This window comes from Chroicocephalus ridibundus, chromosome 2 (genome assembly GCF_963924245.1).
Source record: "Chroicocephalus ridibundus chromosome 2, bChrRid1.1, whole genome shotgun sequence".
NCBI lineage: Eukaryota > Metazoa > Chordata > Aves > Charadriiformes > Laridae > Chroicocephalus > Chroicocephalus ridibundus.
Window position 1 is genome coordinate 104,826,253 of NC_086285.1, and position 20,041 is coordinate 104,846,293.

Consider the following 20,041-nt stretch of genomic DNA (forward strand, 5'->3'; position numbering starts at 1 on the left):
ATTTGGGGGCTTTAATAGTTCCTAATAAGTTTGAAAGTATCTTTTCAGGAAAACCCAAATCCCAAAGTTGACAGCCAATATTTTCCTTTTCCCCACTGACGAGGTCTTCAGTGACAATTAGCATTGGTTAAATAATTGTATTCCTGAGAAATAAGTTTAGACGTTTTTAACCAAAGGAAATTTTCTTTGGTTTTCCCCAATATTTTCTAGGTAGTTTTCACAGAAGAAAAAAGAAAGTTGCACAGCAAAACTGCACGTTATGTTTTTTTTCTGTGAAAAACGGTAGCAGACTGATTACAGCAGATTGTAACCTAAGTACCGGTATATGTTTGCAGAAGCCATCGTTACTGTCTCGTGCTGTTATCCATAAAACTATTTAAAAATTAATCTCAGCCTGAGAAGAGGTTTCTTTAGTGCCCTGTGGGTGGGCAAAATGATACGAAATGACTGTGTCGAGTTTAAAATTGCTCTGGTGAATCAGCAAAGAACTTGAGCCCGGAGTACTTCGAAAATGTAACAGTATTTGACAGATCCTGTCCCTCCCATGGCACAAGGACCAAATGAAATGGGCATTTAATGAGGTGATTAGGAGACCCTAAAGGTAACATATGACTAGCTGTAACTTATTTCTGAAATTTTGAGCCTCGTTAGCTCCAAAAAACGTTTCTGACAATGGGGGGGACTGCGTGGGAGGTGTCGGGTCTGAAGGTTGCTTCTGAAGCAGTGTCCTACTAATAACTGTTCTGGTGTTCCTTGGACATAAGACGTATTCCTCAGTGGTTGCAGTTCCTTTTGGAACAGTGGGAATAATGGTATAGACTATAAAAACCTCCATAAATCTTTTTGTCGTTGATAGAAGGAGCTGCCACAGGTTAAAGGTTAAGTGTGCTACAGCCGATTTCTCTTCAGATATTTTACTGCTTGCATCAAAACGCCCCTGCAGAGCAGGCAGCAGAGGGGCACCTCGGAGGTCTGGCTCGGCACCTTTCTTGGCTAAAAGCTCATCAGTTTCTGATAATCCTCTTTGTCACTTCTCACAAGCACTAAATACAAATCTCAGAGAGTTTTGCTCTAGGCCTGCAGCAGCAGCGCTAGGACATCATACGCCGACTGCCAGCATCACACGTGGAGGAAAAACTGTCATGGGAGGCCAAGCAGACACTGCAGTTTAGTGTCCTCTGCCTTTTGGAAGTGAGGACAATTTAAATAGTGACAAAACCTTCCCTCGTGACACTTGTCTGATCAGTATTGAAGTTACAGTGAGGGGTTCCAAACGGGGACAAAACCTTCAGGTACAAAAGCTCTGACATCGTGGAGAGGGAACGTGCACTTGAGAAGGCACCGTCCTGTGATGTCACTTTAACTTTTTTTTTTTTTTCCTGTTTTGGAGAAAACCAGCACATTTTAGAGTTGCAGTCCTCCAGGGAAAGTACGGGAATTCTGATTATTCCGACACTGTAACTGATTGCCTCCTCCTCAGTAAGCTTTCCACATGAATAATATTAGTTTCAGTTGTGCTTCTAACAACATGTTGAGCTATTTACAATTTCTTCTAATGAAAAAAAACCACCTAGAACTACTGCAAATTTAGTGTGAGAACATCCTGGTTTCGGTTCCAAGATAGCTTAATGTTCTTACAGGCTGGTAGAGAACATAGTTTCATTGCAACTGCACATATTACGGGTTTTGTATGAAATGAGCATCTCGAGGCAAGGGAGAGAAAGCAGCATTGTTCCCGGGCTGTTTTTCACAGGCCTGTATTCATATCTCATCCTTGTTGTTTGCAGGAGAGGCAGATGTGAACCAGAACAATGGGACCTCCACGAAGAGCCCAGCGGTGACAGACTCCAAAGGCACAGCAGACCCGAAGAATGCCTGGCCCGAGGCCAACCCAGCTGACACGACCGGTCGCCCCCACTTGATCCGCCTCTTTTCCCGAGATGCCCCAGGAAGAGAAGACAACACCTTCAAAGATCGGCCCTCGGAGTCAGACGAGCTACAAACCATCCAAGAGGACAGTGCAGCAGCTTCGGAGAATTCGGATTTGATGGCTTCACAAAAACGCTCCTCTTTCCGGCACGGATCAAAAATGGCATCTGCGAGCACTACAGACCATGCTAGACATGGATCTCCAAGGCACAGAGACTCGGGTCTACTTGACTCGCTGGGCAGATTCTTTGGAGGTGAAAGACACGTTCCCCGGCGGGGCTCGGGCAAGGTGAGCTCTGAGGAATAGAGAGCTGCGCAGCTACAGCAAAATAAAGTACAATTAAACAGGAAGGGTGGGACTGGAAGGAAGGTGTAACTGCTATAATGCAAGAGTTGACTTAGCCAGCAAGACGGTACTTGCAGATGTGTAATGCAATGCTTGGCTTTAAACTGGAAAAAAAACAACAACAACAAAAAAAGCATAGATCTGGGAAACAAGAGGAGCTATTCTGGGTAGTAACAAGGAGTATTAGAAATCCAGGTGGCTCTAGAAACGTTACTGAGAGGAATTCTTGTGAACATTTCATGTGGTGCATTGTGTGCTGTGCCATTTAGAGAAACTTCAGTCTGCTTTTGTGTGTTGTTCTTAAATATTTGCAGAAACGGAGCTGGATGAGAGCACCAAGTGCAAGACAAGCTCTAGGTAGTTTGGCACTAACTGAGGGACAGACTTGGAAATAGATGTTAGGAAAAGAAAACGAACAGCGGCCACGTTCTCTGCCTGCTTGCGCAAGAGCATGTTTTAAGGTCAGTCGCTAGCATTGCTGAGGAGATGGCTTGGCAGATACTATCCTGAATCCCAGATGTACCAAATAGTCCAGCTGCTTTATTCTGGCGAGAAGTGAAGATTTATGTTCCAAGCATTTCATATTAGAGATTGGGTAACAAACCACTTCGTTACGAACTGGAAAACGAGGTATTGATGAAAATATATTACTTGAATTCTTTCCTTTTCCAGGATTAACCCGCCCCCTCTGATAATTTACGCAGGTGGCATGTTCGCTCACTAGTGGTGAGTGGCAAAGTTTAAGGTTATTTTCACTGTACCCTCTGCCGTGTAAATGATAAGTGGAGTCTTGTGTTTGTGTGTTCACACACTACATAAGCATTTGAATGGAACTACTGTAGGGCTGTAAAAACCTTTGCTTTTGCTGAATATGTTGTTTGATGTCCTTGCTCAAGCCTTTGTTTTAGCCGGGTATATTGTTTGATGTTGTTGCTCAAGTCGTGTGCTGCAAAAAAAAAGCAACGCTTAGAGTTGCTGCCAGGGCCTAAAGATTTCAATAACCTTTGACAACCTTCGCTGGCCGTTCCAGACGCTCCAACCCGTGACGTGAGCACGTGCGGCTTTTCCCATAGAGTTGCACTGGGACGTGCTACGTGCTGCCCTGGGGTTTAAAACTGATTTGCGATCTATGGTCACAAATACAAGATAGGAGAGCTGCAGGCTGCCGCCGTGCTCCACAGCTCCGCACTGGGAAGCACAACCTACAATAGCCCTTTCCTGGAGAGTTGTTGTAACATAGAGCCCACTGGATGAAAAATACTCCGGAAACTTAAAACCAGAAGCTTCTCACACTTGGTAGCCGGCGCTAAGCAAGCTGTGCATTTTGGTCTTCTTGTTTCTCACATTTACAAACTGGGGACTAGAACGCTTGTGACAGAGATTTAGCAATTACGCAGTCGTGCTGTAGGTATGTAATATTCATAGAGGCAACAAGCAGTTGCTGGCAGAATGAAGAGAACCACTTTTCTTACTGTTACCGCAGATATCAGAGACTGTTCCCAACACTGTTATTTTTCTGGAACCTGCTTGGCTAGCTCAACTCTTGCTGTTTTATTCGTATACTGTGTTGCTTGATGAAAAACAGCGTATGAAATGCTCTTTGTACACCAAGGAAATGATACCAAAACCTTAGATTCTGCATACAGAATATACAGAGGTATGTACGTTCTTGCTTAGCAATAAACCAACCAACTCACTTTTTAGCAGCGATGACTAAAAAATGGCTGCAGGTTGTACCAATTCTGTATTTTATCCTTTGGTGTGAACACGATTGCTATGATTCTCTACAGATCTCCACGCAATTATGCATGAGAGGGCAGGATATCATCTGTCTTATCTCTGTTGCCGTTCAGTAAACTGCTAGTTTGAAGCACTTAAACGTCTGCAAAACAGTGCAGAATTATGGACAATTCTAACATTTCTTTTACCTAGCAGAAGTAATTAAGCTTTTTTAAGAACAACTACATACAATGTTTGTTACAGAGTCCTGGCTTGCAAGGTCTCAGCTGGAAGCACAGAGAAGTTTTATTGTCTTGGCAAAAGTCAGTGGCATTAGGACTTCCAGTGCCAAAGCATCTCTAGCACCGTTTCACACGATGATAGAATCGATGCACGAAAACATGTCGTAGGAAGCTCTGTCATGGGAGGGTTTGGGTGCAGAAAATGTTGAGCAAGTGCCACAGAGGGTTGCTTCAACTATTATTTATTTAGCCTTTGAATCAATGGTTTCTTGTATCAAGGAAGGCTTGTGGTGTCATTTATTTATACGTGTGTGTACAGAGGAAATCTAGACGGCCAATAGTCTCTATTCGTGCTTAAATCCTAAGTGGTTGACACTTGCTGAATTTTGTGGAGTGGGAGAGTAGTGATGGATGATGAAGATGTTCAAGGATGACCTGAAACAGAATGAAGCCCCGTGGCCGTTTTCCAGGCTCCGCCAAGTAAACAGGCCTAAGTAAATAAGATACCATGAAAAGCACCTTAAAGGGATGAATTTCAAAGGCTCGAAATTGGAAAGTTCCTGGAGCCGCAGGGTTTGTTTCCTTGCCCTTGTTTCTGATGAATTTTTTTGAAGCATTTCAAAGCAGTTCTGCAGCTGCCTTTCTCGCTGTCTCCCTTTCCCAGGCAGCCCCGTGCCCCAGTGGGAGCGTGTATCTCAACTACCCACACCAGCGAGCGCTGGAATGCAGGGACAACACTTGCTCTTTGTACAGATTTAGGGCTGACATTCAAGCAAAACACATTATAAATTCTTTGTGGAGGCATTTTCATCTTGCAGCCGTAGCTGAAAAGTACATTAATGAAGCATATTCACTATTGTGTAGGGAAAGGTGGGGTAGGAACAAAGCGGGGACTGTTTGTTTGTGGCCTCCTTTTCTCCCGTGGAGCAGGTTCTCCCTTACCCTGGAATTCTGAAGTTAAATTAAGAGTGCGTGGGAGTCCCATGGGAGTAAGTAAAAATAGAAATACTGGGATGTACAGAAATACTCCTTCTCCTCTAAGGGGCAGCAAAGGCGTTTGCAGTTGTTCCTCCTGCCCCATCAAGATTTTAGGTAACTTAATCAAAACCAGCTTGAATTTTGTACTTTTAGGATTTTTTTTTTTTAAGGTAGAATATTCCAAACTATTGTTGTGCACAGCTTAAACTCTATTGTATTAAAGAAGATTTTAAAAGGGCGACAGAAAGAAACTGCGGTGCAGACATTTTCGAAAGCATGCAAGGCAGTAGTGTAACTATAAATTATTTCCTTTCTAATCTTTATAGAATATTTATCAAAACATTTGTAAAGCGTATAAGCAAGTTTGTTAAAATGATCAGATCTTTCTTGCGCCTCCTAGATAGCAGCCTGTACTCAACTGCAGCACGTACTGAGTGCTGGTTTGTTTCTTCTACGCTGGTGTTCACGCTTTTGTAATTCTTTTGTTTATGGTTAATTTTTTTTCCCTACTAAAGTTTGGATTGTGAAATAAGAACTTTTCTGCCCTGGTTTAACATTATGCATTAACGTACTAAACTTTTAAACTGTGTTTGTAACACACTCGCAACAGGTCAAAATATTGTGAGCTGCAGTAAATAGTAGCCTGAGGCCGGATGTAGTGAGAGATTAAATCAGTTTCTTACGTTTTGCTGCAGAGTTTTGTATGCAATCCTGTAATGTTCTCCCGCTGCCTGTATGAAGCCTTGGTCCTCTATTTCTTTCCCGAAATACGTGTGTTTGGGTGCGAGGAATACAGAAGGGGGACGTGGGGCTTCCCCTTCCTGCAGCCAGCGGGAAGGTGCCAGGAGCGCCGGGCTGAAATTCTGCTCAAGTTGAGCAGAACCGAGGTTTTGGCTCAGCGTTTCCGAACCCGCCGCTCCAGACCCACCCCCGAGTTCAGCAGCTGCTGGGATGGGGATCTACAAAAAAAAAAAAAAAGGTGGGAGGGCAGGGTTTGCGATAAACCTGCACAGGCAAAAAGTTTAGGTAGCGCCATTTTAAATAATGAGGTGGAGCGATACAATTGTCAGAACATGCAGGCATCTTTTTTTTGTTTTTTTTTTCCTTCTCTCTTTTTGCACTTGAACGCCGGTCACATTTCTTACGCGAGCTTTAATGTGTACTGCAGCACCACGAAGGCTTTGAGAAAGTAGTGCCATCAATGGTAGTCTGACTAGTACATGAGGTGATTCAAGCAAATACTTACTGTGATTTTTATTTCCAAGTCATGAGTTTTCAGGGAGTGGTATTGCTCGTGAGACACTGTTTTGTAAAACCTGCTGTGCAAGCAGTATGCTTGTAAAAAAAAAAAAAAAAAAAAAAAATTTTTTTTTTATAGAGTTTATGGTGGTTGTAACAATAATTTTGTTTTAATCTTTTGCTTTATATGTGCTTTATGTATTCATTAAAATGTTTACGTGACAAAACTGGTGTACTAATGCTTTAATTTGTTTTAAAACCTTTAATCCATTAACAGAAGTTGCAACAGACCACGCCGTAGTATGCGATTGGGGTTTCAGGTCATTAGAAGAGGCTGTACATCCTTCTACAAAATTCAGTTACAGCATTGGACAGCAATGAATAAAGTTTGCTTTGATTAGTTTTTAAACAACTGACGTTGCTAATTCCGCTGTTCTCGCTTTACGATAACGGGCGCTGAACCTGGCCTGTCTTTTTCATGGCGGGTCGTAGTGAATGATGAATCACCTAAAAATGAATTCCCGTATATCAGAATTGCGGGTTTGATTAAAGCCCATTTCACTTACGGTAGGCCTCGGGGCGCTTTAGATTTCTCTGTTTTAAAAAAAATAGTAACCCGTACAAGACAAACAAGTATCAGCAGGTGAGTCCCGCACAGCGGGTGAGGAGTGAAAGGCTCAGGAGCCAACATTACATCGGAGTGATCCCCACGTGTTCATTTGACACACGTGTAACCACATACACGTTATACGTGCTTAATAATTAACACATTATTTGATGCACTGGAACTAATTATCTCTCACATTTTCAAACACATTCCTGCTTGAAGCAATTCTTATAAGCTGTGAGAGGAATGTGGAAGTCAGGCTGGGATGAGTGCGCTGTGCGGGCTGCCTGGAAGAGCGAGCACCGACTGTGGGTGACATTGTAGTGATGCGCCGTGGCCGGGAGCTCGGGGTCTTCAGAAATGGGACAAAGTAGTTGGGGCTCGACCATTTGCGTTAGAAGTTGAAGAGAAAATCATGACTGAGTGGACAGGAAAAGCGTCACTGCTTTCACTGTTGTGTAAATGGCCTTTTTTTGCCTCTTAAATTCAGAAATGTATTTAGTAACATGTTCAGGCTAAAGTGCTAACTCATCAGCTGAAGCATTTTAAAGATCACTGTTTCTAATGTATCTATCTCCAGAAGGCCATTTCCCCTTTTCATTAAACTTCTAACAGTATCTTCCAGGTCAGTCTTTGCTAGACTATTTCTAGCTTCTCCTCTCCACCAGGATGACAGATGGTAATAATCTGTTTAAGAGGGAGCTGACTGGGTGCTCTGAAGAGGAGCTCCAAGGATCCTGTCAGCCAGGGCTGCTTTGGGGTCTCGTGGTGGGAACCAGCCTGGGCTGTTGTGCGGCAATTCCTCTGTGGTTGAACTGCAGGGTACCACAGCCCGGTTGAGAATAAGGTCAGGATTTAATGTCACTGTGACATCCCCGGGGCTGTGTGTGTTTAAACACAGGAACCCCAGAAGTCACACACAGAAGGTCAAATGGACGTATTCCAAATTCAGCATGAGGCTTTTCTCTGCCTAGCGTTAAATTTTCCTCGTTAGGTTTACTTCACTGCAGATGAACCAAATTTACAAATAAGAAACTGCTTTACGTTAAAATCCATTATATTGGGTTTTCTTCTATCACCTATATATTAACTCCTTGCAAATGAACAACTGCATTACCCTTAGCACTCGCCATCCTAGGATGCCAAAAGTAATGACTTTGTTCTTCAGCTGTTCCGAGATTGCAGAATACTAAACACCGCCCAATAAAACAAATTGAGGCAAAAGCTAATAGGTTTTTTTTTTCCCTGATCTTGTTTTGTACCTCCATCCTCACATACTGTTAGCGACAATTGTGGCTTTCATTTTGGGTACTGGTGCAACGTATCTCACCTAGTTCCTGAAATGGTCTCCAGTTCGTTAGATGGCTTCAGTCACTCATTTCACTCTGAAGTACGGCACTGGAACAGGTTGTCCAGAGAAGCTGTGGATGCCCCATCCCTGGAAGTGTTCAAGGCCAGGCTGGATGGGGCTTGGAGCAGCCTGGTCTAGTGGGAGGTGTCCCTGCCCAGGGCAGGGGGTTGGAACTAGGTGATCTTTAAGGTCCCTTCCAACCCAAACCATTCCATGATTCTATGATTTCAGTTCTGAGCTACACAAAATCCTCCACCACCATTTTTCAGCTGTTTTTATCAAGCTTCATACAAAGCAATTTAAAAAGTGTTCATGAAAAATACCGAATTACTGCTGCAGACCCAAGATGGTCCTTAGCTCTGTCCTGCCTTTCGTTCATGATGCACCTGCATTTTCATTTCTGATATATTGTACAATGAACATGCCTTGGAAACGACAAGCTTCAGGATTTGGTGGGTGTCCATCCGTGTCCTCGGCCCCCCAATTTATACTGACTACATCACTGGAAATTTTACCTCTGATTGACAGCATTTGTTTCAATAAATTATGCTATTAACTATGTCACATCTAATTATTTCCTAATATTAAACTCTCCTTACTACTACATTCTCCCCATAAGTTATGCCGATGTAGGCAATAATACTTTTAACAACCTGCACAAGAGTTTATCTTGTCATTTTCTTGACTATTAAAGGCAAAAAAGAAATAAAATAGGGCCGGTCCCTTCAAAGATGAAAACTGATAAAGTAGTTTGTGGGTGGGTGGATGGGTCTGTGCAGTCTGAGAGACTGAAGTGTGCGTTTCAAGAAACTAAGGCTGTAGTAACATTTTTCTCCTCTTTATTTCTGGTTTTTACAAATTTCTGCTTTCTTGCTGGTAGCCATAACCACAACAGTGCAGTCGTTTGCCGTAGCAGCACCAGCAGACGCATCTCCACCAACTACGTTGTCTGATCAGCTGAACTTTATCATTGTGGCTGCTAATCTATGATGCCTTCCAGATCTTGGCCATGTACAGTTAAGTTCTTAAGGCTGGGAAGTTTGTTGGTAGCAGAAGCTACCTTGGAAACCACCCTGAGAATACCTACTAGCCAAAATCTCTTCTCTGCTGGAGCGATTGTTCTCAAAAAAAAACAAAACCACCAAACAAAACCAGCCAAACCCCAGAGCTTTGGTGGGTAATTTCAACAAGGCTTAATCAGTGTCATTGACTGATACCAACTTGATAAAACAGCACAGAGAATGATACTGATTGCGCACCAGAGACTATGTCCAAGCAGATAAAGAACGTCTATCATGAAGAATATTTGAATAAAATGATAAATGCTAGGCAGAAAAATGCATCAGAAAAGCAAAGATAAGTTAAAGCATCAGGGTTTGCCCCTGAAACCATTTATCAAGTGTCACAACAACGGAATAAACTGGACATGGAGAAAAACCCAGCAGGTACGATGGCACTGATCTTGCACTCGGGACCCATCATAAAACAGAACTACTGTCCTTAACAACTGTCTTCTGATTCTGAACTTTTTCTGAACGGATTCTTTTTTCCTCCCTCACCTCCTAATTTGTGAGCCCTAATCATCAAGGCAGCAAGGAGTAAGAGGGTTATGGAGAAATGTGGTTCTGGATTATCAATGATCACTTCATTGATGATCACTTACTTCTCTGGATGGTCAGTGTTCTCCATTGTTTTCTTCTTCATGCCGTCTTTCTTCTCATCTTCCTTGGGTTTCTTACTTTTCAGTCATCTCTCTTCTTTCTTCTCATGTTTATTCCAATCTTTCTGCTCGGAATTCGTCCTCTTTCTGTTCATCATCTGTTTCTAGCCAAAGATTAAATTCATGCTGTCAGCACAACACTGGAAAGCAGGTTCTCCTGGACTCTGCATCTCTCTTCCTACCAATTCTGCTCTGTAACTTTCAGCAAGTCATTTCATTTCTGTCTTTGTTTCATAGAATCACAGAATGGCTTGGGTTGGAAGGGACCTTAAAGATCATCTAGTTCCAACCCCCTGCCCTGGGCAGGGACACCTCCCACTAGACCAGGCTGCTCAAAGCCCCATCCAGCCTGGCCTTGAACACCTCCAGGGATGGGGCATCCACAACTTCCCTGGGCAACCTGTTCCAGTGCCTCACCACCCCCACAGTAAAGAAATTCTTCCTGATATCTAATCTAAATCCCTCGTCTTTCAGTTTAAAACTGTTACCCCTCATCCTATTGCTACACTCCCTCATAAAGAGTCCCTCCCCATCTCTCCTGTAGGCCCCGTTTCCACATTAGTAAAAATTAACAGTGCCATTACAAGGATGTGCGGGTCGTCCTTTCTAAAGCGATTAGAAAAAGCCTGCTGAATTAGCTAATTATTTATGTCACCATCGGACCAGCACACGGGGAAGATGTCAGCATTCCCGCCGCTTTTTGTAACAGCTCAGTAGGTTGTGAACAGCCCGGAACAAACTCCATCACGGAGAGCAAACCGGTACTCGGGTGGCAGGTGAATGAAAATGGAAGCAACGACAGCAGCTTAACACAGCTCTGGTTGAGCGGTGCGTCTTGCAGTTGGTACAGTACTACTAGAATAAACATGGAGGGATATTATACGCATTGTACACATTCCACGTGTGCTGAACATTCTATCACTGCCTGATGAGACCCTTGGCAGCAGCACTGGAAGGCTCTGACGTGGTGTCACCTGCCCCCAGGAGCACAAAGCCCCACGTACAGAGCATCTCCCAGCCCCGAGACGGAACAACTTCTGCCTGCAAGCGCCTGCCCGATTTCCCAACCTGGCTCTTGTCAAACTGTATACAATAAATTTCCTCTTGCTTAAAAACCTACCATATATATTCACTGAAAGGATGCCCCTCCATTCCTGTTTGGAATACTGGTTTGAAATGGTACTAACTACAGAAGTTCAAACCTGGGTAGGAATTTTCTTATAATTTGGATTCAGTGTCCATTTCAAGGGCTACACAACATGAGCTGGGCGAGCAGCTTCTTACAAATCGCCTGTCACTCTTTCACCTCCCTCTTCACACAAACCGGCATGAAGAGTATTCATCACTTAACCCTTAAAGTCCACTAAAATCCACTAATTTTAGTCCACCAGTACGGTTGCGAATTTCTTAGTGGGGGTTAAGCATTACATCCTGTAGGTTGTGGAACGGTTTGGTTTCCTAAGGCCGTCCGAATGTACTTTTCAGCTCTCTATGAACTTGAAAATTGTCGATTTTTTTATGATTTCTTTTAAATTAATTATGACCTTTCGTGAAGACAACCCAATGAAAACCACGAAACCCGTTGAATCCATGAAAACGTCCGTTGTTTTTCGTTCTTACCAATGCCTGAGATGCTTACTTGGCTTGATTACATTTTAAATCAGCTCTTTTCCATATTTCATATGTATTTAGATATTGCCATTACTGAAATGACATGTGACGTTCTTTAGATTTGCATTTCACATACTAAAGGAGGCAACAAAACTATGTAACGATGATACTGAAAGGAATTGGAAAACCATAAATTCAGTACTCCAAACCAAAAAAAAAAAAAACCAACTTAATACTATTACTGTCACTAATGCATATTATCCACTGATTGGGAATTAGAGCTTTAAGTTTATATTTACCTGTATATGCGATCTTTAGTTATAAGCAATCCTCTTGTGGAGGATGGGAGCGCTCAGTGAGAGTTTATAATATGCATTTCAAAGTCCCTCTTAATGAGTGTGAGTTGCAAGATCCAACACATCATGTTTACACCAGGCAAGGTCAGATATGTATTTTACGGGATGTCATAATATCACTAAAAATTGCTGCTGCTACTGAAAACAAAGTCAAGTAGGATGCGCAGAAAACATAACTTCAATTCTGCTTATATGAAAATGAAGTTAATCCCCCAAATCCTACCACATCTCAAATCAGATGCGTGTACGCTCACAAACCGGGATGATCAAACACGGTGTCCAACTGTGCAAACCAGAAGAGTTACGGTACGGAGGGTAACAGCCCTAAACCCTCACTGAGTGCCACAGAAAATACCAAGAGCCTTGGTTCAGCCTCCGAACACCAAAGAGCAAATCCTCAGGTACCTGCACCTCAACTGGAAACGCAATAATCTCGCACAAGCCCCAAAATGGAGCGCATACTGAATTACGCACGGATTTTTGTTACTATGGTAGAGAAATTATTTTATTTTCTTTTTACCCAACAGCTCTTTCAAAATACTAATAGGGGTTGTGCCAGTAAATTTAATTATTTTGATGTGAAAGTACAAGGCTAACAACCGGGAATGCAACGCCAACGTATAGCTACTGTTAAGACTTAAAATACGCGCATGTTTTCTTTGCACTACATTGAAACTTACTCTCTGTTCTTCCTTTGTCTCAGTGGCCAAAATACATAAGGTAGGCGGCACAGCGAAATAATGCAACTTTCTTGTGCATCACCAGAAAGAGCTGCGAAGGATTCCAATACCGAATCCCTCCCCACCACAGAATAACTGTGGGTATGTTATATACATCGTAAAGATTGTTCTCACTTGCTTTGTCAATCCTGAAAGCTATTAATTTCACAGTGAAGTTGCAAACTGCGTCTGTGTCATCAGATCTCCCAAATACCGCTTAAGCTGCCAGTACTGGCAAATGTTTTCTAATAATTGAGATTATGGAGATTAAGGGCTCTTTCCTTCTTGGCTTTTTTGAGCGTACAGCAGAGTTCACTCAACGGGGATCCTTTAACTGGGAACAGCGAACACCTGAGTGTTCTCATCTGTCCTATTTTTTTTGAAAGGAAGACTGCTCGTGACTACAAACTACTCAGTTATATATTTTTTTTTATTTTTTTTTTTTTAGAGGGCACAAACAGAGGCACCTCTGTTTTCCAATTCACAAACAATAGCCAAGGGCTCTGAATTTAGGACTATACTTTGTGAGCACGTTCCACCGTATATAGACGCGGAAGCCAAGCTTGCTTTTTGTTGGTGATGCTCTTGCGACTGAAATTCCTGACACCGTCGTACGACGCCGGGGGAGACCTCGCTGCAGCTGCCGGGCGAGACACCCGCAACGCAAAAAAGCAAATAAGTGTCACCCATCCCTAAAACGTGGGTGCTCTGCTGTGTTCCCATTATGCTTTAAGGTGAATGCTTTTTTATGTTTCCCCCCCCAAGCACTTAAAGCATATTTAAAGATAAATGGTGACCTTCTGAACGTATCAGTGAAACGCGCAGTGACTAGAGGAGCTCATTCAACAAAGTCCAATTATAAAACACCATCTCAGTAGCCCACCCCAGCAGGAGAAACCAGATTTCTTTTCTCTTTCATTCAGCAAAGCCCCGCCTGAATTCACTCAAATTTAACTTTTAATACCTGGAGACATCAGTTGTTACTCTTCTGAGGAAAATTATTTTCATAATTCATGAATGTGAGCACTCTCAGAAGAAAAAAAAAAAAAGAAAAAAAACACACTGGATTTCACCCCCCGCCCTTAAGAGTTCAAAAATTGAAAGAACAATCTACAGGTGGAAGAGTAATTCTAACCATAAATTAAAGAGAAACATGTAATTAACTGCCACAAATTGAGACTAATACAGAGGATTCTGACGGCAGATGAAGCTTGCTGATGATAATATGAAAGGAAAGCGCTTTATTTGTAACGCTGGGAAAACCAGGGTATTAAGCTCACGCAGAACCATCATTAAAAATGGCTTCAGACTTGCCACGGCTACGACCCCATGAGCTCTAAAAGACTATGCTGACATTTGGCACCGCAGACGGAAGAAAGTTTGCATGTGCTACACAATGACCTTTCCAACAAGCCAAATTACTAGCACCTAATAACTGATCAGAATGCTAAACTCAGGCAACTCAACCTCATCTAAGCTGCAAAAACCTATTATCCCACCTTTTCGGGGATAATTGCCTCGGTGGCAAGCTGTAGCCCACTGCAGGGTTGAAGGCTACACGCAATCAGATCTCATTTTGAAGTTTTCCGCTTCACGTACCGCCATCGTTTTGCGGTGAGACAGCAACCAGCTCCTGCTGCTAGCGACGGACATTCGGAACTGCAACACCACCGTGTTTCATGGTGTGCATCCCAAAGACAAGGCAGTCAAGCTGGTTCCAGAGGCAAGGCCATGCTTCATTTGAACTTAGATTAAAAAAAACAAACACACACATGGCTGAAGTAACTTGTTCTAAGCACGTGCGGATGCCTTGCTTGCTCCCTCTTCCTCATCGTGACAGCAGAGGATATTTTGGCAACACTGGAACTAGCGACAAAGCAGAACCTGCAGGTTCTAGCGACAAAGTAGACAACTAGTGACAAAGTAGAACCTGCAAGTATAAGCAGGACTGGCTGCCTGACACTACAGAAATCTCACAAATCCAATAAAATTCAGAAATTCCTGTTTTTTAAAGAATAAATATCTACATATCATCAGCATGCAAAAATCCGTGCCGGTAAGTACCAGCTCAACTTTTCTGGATAGGCTCGATTTTTTATCCTAAGGAAATTAGTTTTCTAAACAATATATCTGCATCTCATTTCTCCTCAGAACTGCGTAACTTAAAAGGCCACTCATGAAGCTGGGTATTTCACCTCATTTTGTATGAGCCAACACAACATAAATCGATTTCATTCACATAAGATCACAAGATCTGACATCACTGACTTAAAAAAATACAACTTTGAGGTAGCAGCTTTGAGCAGTAACACTAGATCATTTCACAGGACCTTTTATTCAAGAGTTTTAGAACATGTGAATCTCTGCACGGCCATTTTCAGTACCAACAGCTTGAGGTGGCTCCTGATGCCACGAGATGTCACTCAGAAGTGCAAAAAGACTCTAAACCTTTGAAAGTCTGTTCTACAGATATTAACATACTCGTCAAAAATCACCAAGCTGCTCATGAGCCAGGAGCCCTGCTCCAACAATCAGACCAAGCTTTTTCCCTGGCAAGCTGATCAATGTTTTTCCGTATGTGACGAAAGCAAAGTATATTTTAAATAACTATTCATACTCCTGTGTTCATTCAGTTTGTGCTACTAGGGAAGTGCTTAGGCGAGCTACTGTCCCACTATGGATTTCTATTTCATCTTTAGGGGACAATGAAAATTTTTAGTATCCACACGACGCTGACAACATCATTGTGTTTTCAGGGAATTCATTACACTAAGAGAACCACTGTGGCACTGTTGTTATTTTCATTCTCTCCTACCTTCTCCGCTCCCCACCGAACGTAGTTCAGATCTGTCGCACTGAACACGAAGCCACGTCATTTGCAATGACGGGCAGACATCTGTAATTGGGTCAGTCATATGGTAACAGTTATTTTTTTAAAACTTTGTCATGCTGCATCCAGACAGCAGGAACTACACCACATTTTTGACGCTATTTTCACTGCAATAGATGCATCACGCTCTAACTACCAGTCAAGGTGTTCGCTCTTCACAATGTGTTATTTTTGTTACTTATTTTTACCTTCGCTTACTGGACTTCTCTCTGTATCGCTCGGGAAGCCCTACGGAAAATAGAAGGTATCGTCAGTCTCATTCGATTCCCTCATTCTAAAACGAAGCATCGCTCTTGCGGTTCATCGGTGCTATGCGGTCTTTGGGAACTGAGAAATGATACACAACCCATTCCTGCTCTTGCACGGAGAAGAACCCAATATCATTTTACATTTTTCTCCGTTTCGGGTTTTATGTCTAAAATTACATTCTGCGATCCTACTTACGGAAGAAGGAAAATTACAAGGTTTCTGTTATCACAACTTTCCAATAACAGGTTTGATTCCACACTGGGCTGCAATGCTAAAAACATGTACATCCACATATATTATGCACAACATATGTCCGTATACGTACTCTGTATGTGCCATTGTATTAAAAGAATTGTTCCTTCGCATCACTGGCCACTTCAGGTTGCGGTCTCTGTAGATTCCCAAGGCATTTTTTCTCTTCTTTTCATTCCTGGTGAAAATGACTCTTCTCTTCACACAGTTGCCGATTACCTTTCCTCCCCAGCTGACTTGGCGATTTGCCTATTGTGCTTTCAGGACATACATGCAGCCAGGGCAAGCCACCACGTAGGGTCCATCCCCCAGAGATCTCAGCATGGCCGGCCTGGTGACGACAACCCCGTAGTCCACTTCTTCAAGAACATTGTAAGTCTCCTCTCTCCTTGTTATGCACTAAAATAAAATATTTTCTTTAGGACCCACCAGTAACCAAACACTCCCAATTCCATCCCTGGAAGTGTTCAAGGCCAGGCTGGATGGGGCTTTGAGCAGCCTGGGCTGGTGGGAGGTGTCCCTGCCCAGGGCAGGGGGGTTGGAACTAGATGATCTTTAAGGTCCCTTCCAACCCAAACCATTCTATGATTCATCAGCCATTATTTTGAACCTCACGAATTGTACCCTGCCTTTGAGCTCATCGTGCCATTCAAATACAAAAATAGTTTTTACTGGGAAACACAAATCCTAAAATGCTACCAAAAAAAGGCGTGTGAAGCCTCCATTGGCATAGTCAAATCTCAACAACAACCATTCCAAATTATACAGCTTCACCATTTGCAGGTTTTGTCCTTGTGTCATCAGCATTGGCTGTATTTAGGCATGTCTTCTCTTTAAAACAAACAAACAAACAAAAAACCACACCAAAAATCCAGTCTGTTCTAGGCAAAGCCTAAGACAGCAGAGGAGCTTCTCAGTGCGATTACTTAGAGAGCACTTAATCCTGACAGCAGGCAACAGGCTTGATGATTCCCTACGTTAATTGTTGCCTTGGTTTTACCACTTTTTTTGTGTTGTTTTTTAGGTCTCACCCCGTACACCTCCCCCAATGCAAGCAAAGGTAAGCATTTTCAGGGGCACAAGCAATGTCCAAGATCTTTTGTGGGCTGATTGATTCCAATCCAACTGCTAGCCTGATTCATTTTCTTTATCGACACCAAGTAAAAATGCGGAGTTATCACTGGGCATATTTAAAGCAAGGGACTACGACAGCAAAGCCATGGTTCTCTTCCTCATGCACTTCTTGCCTTGCTGCATGACGTGTAACAATTTAAAGCCTCTTGCAGGGATTTTTATATTCAATTTATGTTGTGATTGCTTTATGCAATGAACTAATAACAGGTAATGCTTTCAAACAAGCCTCACCCACCAGGAACTCTCCTCTACGTTTACTAAGCTCAGCTGGCCTCGAAAGTACGTGATACTGACAAACCATGGCTAGCGAAGTCAGTTCTTGTAATTTATAATAAAGAATTTTACCTTTCTTGTTTTATGGACTAACCCTACACAGATTGTTGTTTTCAACTCCTGCCTCATTATCTGGCCAGAATTTTGTTACTTTTACTGCATTTTCGTCTTCTGCTGCGTATGGTACAGCCAGATGCGATGTTCCATAGTGATCACCATGTCATTGTTTCTATTTCTTGCATGTGCAGGGAAGAGGATTATCCCTCACCAGATTTAGCTGGGTAGGTGACGATGAGCTTTCCATCACAGCCATTTTGTTTACCAGGCCAAAGCATACCTCGCTCCGTTGCCTCAACCCGCTGCAGCAACGCGATAATTTCGTTTTTGTCTCGATTTCGCTATTTTGCTTTCCCTGTTGCACTTTCCTCCCCTCCTCCCACAGCACTTTAAGACGGTAATTTTGTTGCTTGCTCTTATCCAGCAACTTGACAGCCTCGCAGCGATAATTTCTTTGGCTTTAGCTTGAAGGGAGCAAAATCCACTGCATGGCAAAGCTCTCTTCCCTTAAAGACTCCTGGAAGACTCATCTGCTGCTTTTTTCTTTTCCTGGGAAGGACAAAAATGGGAGGGAGGACTGGGACAAGATGGGCGCTTATTCCACAGCTCCAATTGCTTTTATACAGTAAAGTCTGCAAAACTAACACTGTCACTAATTCAAGTATTTTGTCCCACCTTTCCTTGCAACCCCTTTCGGTAAGACGAGATCTGCCTAAACGATTAGGCAAGTTCTTCCCACAGTTACCTCACAACTCATTAAAATTCTACTTCTCTACCACAGGTTTGATTTTATATGAGGCGGACATGTAAATTACTTGCACTTTAAGACAAAAATAGTAAAGCCTTCAAGCCATTAAGTATTTCTTTCCCTATCAGAACACCACAAATTATGACATCTTAGAACTCGTGAAATTGAAACATTTTAAGTTTTGTCATGCAGGTTAACCTTCCAAGTATCCAGTTTTTTATTATTAATTCCTCTTTTACAGATTGGTGCTTCCTTCCGATTTGAATACTTTCAGATAATTTCCTAACATTGTCCTTCATCCTTGTTTATTACGTAAAAGATTGTTTTATTCCAACACCTCTAAATCTCTCATTTGAGTGTTACATTCCAGTGATCACAAGCAAAGATTACAATGTGCATATGATAATTGGCATGCGATAATTTGCAATCTATATGAAAATCTTTCTTTGCAGGGTGGTGAAGGACACAAGCCAGGATATGGAGGAAGCGGAAAATTCTATGAGCATAAATCTGCTCACAAGGGACATAAGGGATCCTATCATGAGGGCCAGGGCACTCTTTCCAAAATCTTTAAACTGGTAAAGTACAACTGAACTTACTCTAAGTACAAAAAAAAAAAATTGAGTCCAGGAAAGAGAGAAGCCAAACCTCTCCAGAACCTGCCATGTTTGAAACAACTACATTTCCTTAAGGCTTCTGAAGGAACTAGATTTGCATGGATAAACCAGAAGGTTATCTCATGGCCTAGTAACTACCTACATGATAGGAAACAAAGGTAAAAATACACAGTCAGTTACCGGCAGGAAAGAAGGTAAGTCCCCAAAGTCCCCCAAAGACCCGCACCAGGATCTGTGCTGTGACTGAGCACACCAATGGCTTGGAACACAGAAGATGAGCGAGGTGACAACAGCTTGCTGCTGCTAAATTGTTCAGACTAGTGAAAATGAAAGCGCGCTGATAAGCTGCAGAATGGTAGTACAGGGCAGTGTTGGACAAACAGTTGGTTGAGGTGCCGTAACAACGTGAACAGTCCCTGCTTGTTCCCACCCCAGGTGGGAGACCCCCTACAACGTGCCAGTGCAGTGAGCTGCGACACCACACAGTGGGGCAAATTAGAAACACTGTGCCATATGAAAAATAAACATTTGGTCAGATTATCTTTAATCCGGTTCGGTTCGCCATTTCGAGCCACCGCACAGTCCCACCAACACAGCTAATAAATGAAAACAGAAGAGGAAAAAAAAAGTCTGTTGTGAGGATTTTTCACATTCTATGTCAGAAAAGAGACACGTGAAAAGCACATCACGGCCGCTGGCAGCTACTTTAACTAAGGCTGGATTTTTCCTCAAAGGTAGTGAAGCATTCACAAGTAACAAATCACCTAACGTACTATTCGCACCTGAAGAATGCAATCAGCCGTAGTCTTAACTTCAAGACCGGTCTGAGATCCCATTAGCAGAGCCGATCATCTCAGCCTCTTACTACTCTTACTCTCCAACAGGAGATATTACGGCACCTTCGCCGATAGCAAAAATACGCTTTTCTCTCTTACATAGTTTAGGGTACATATCTTTCATTGTAGAGCTGTTTTTCATACATACGCATCACCAAGTGACAGCTT

The 20,041-nt window shown here is 42.6% G+C and overlaps 1 protein-coding gene across 3 annotated transcripts in view; it reads left to right on the top strand.

Moving 5' to 3' along the window:
- Positions 1-20,041, top strand: part of MBP (myelin basic protein) — a 120,288-nt gene that overhangs the window by 98,036 nt on the left and 2,211 nt on the right. For all 3 annotated transcript variants that reach the window (XM_063326400.1, XM_063326403.1, XM_063326402.1), the window contains 5 exons: positions 1,788-2,218; positions 16,473-16,580; positions 17,233-17,268; positions 17,864-17,896; positions 18,873-18,998. In XM_063326400.1, coding sequence (XP_063182470.1) covers positions 1,788-2,218; positions 16,473-16,580; positions 17,233-17,268; positions 17,864-17,896; positions 18,873-18,998 — 734 coding nt within the window. The remainder of the gene's footprint in view (positions 1-1,787; positions 2,219-16,472; positions 16,581-17,232; positions 17,269-17,863; positions 17,897-18,872; positions 18,999-20,041) is intronic.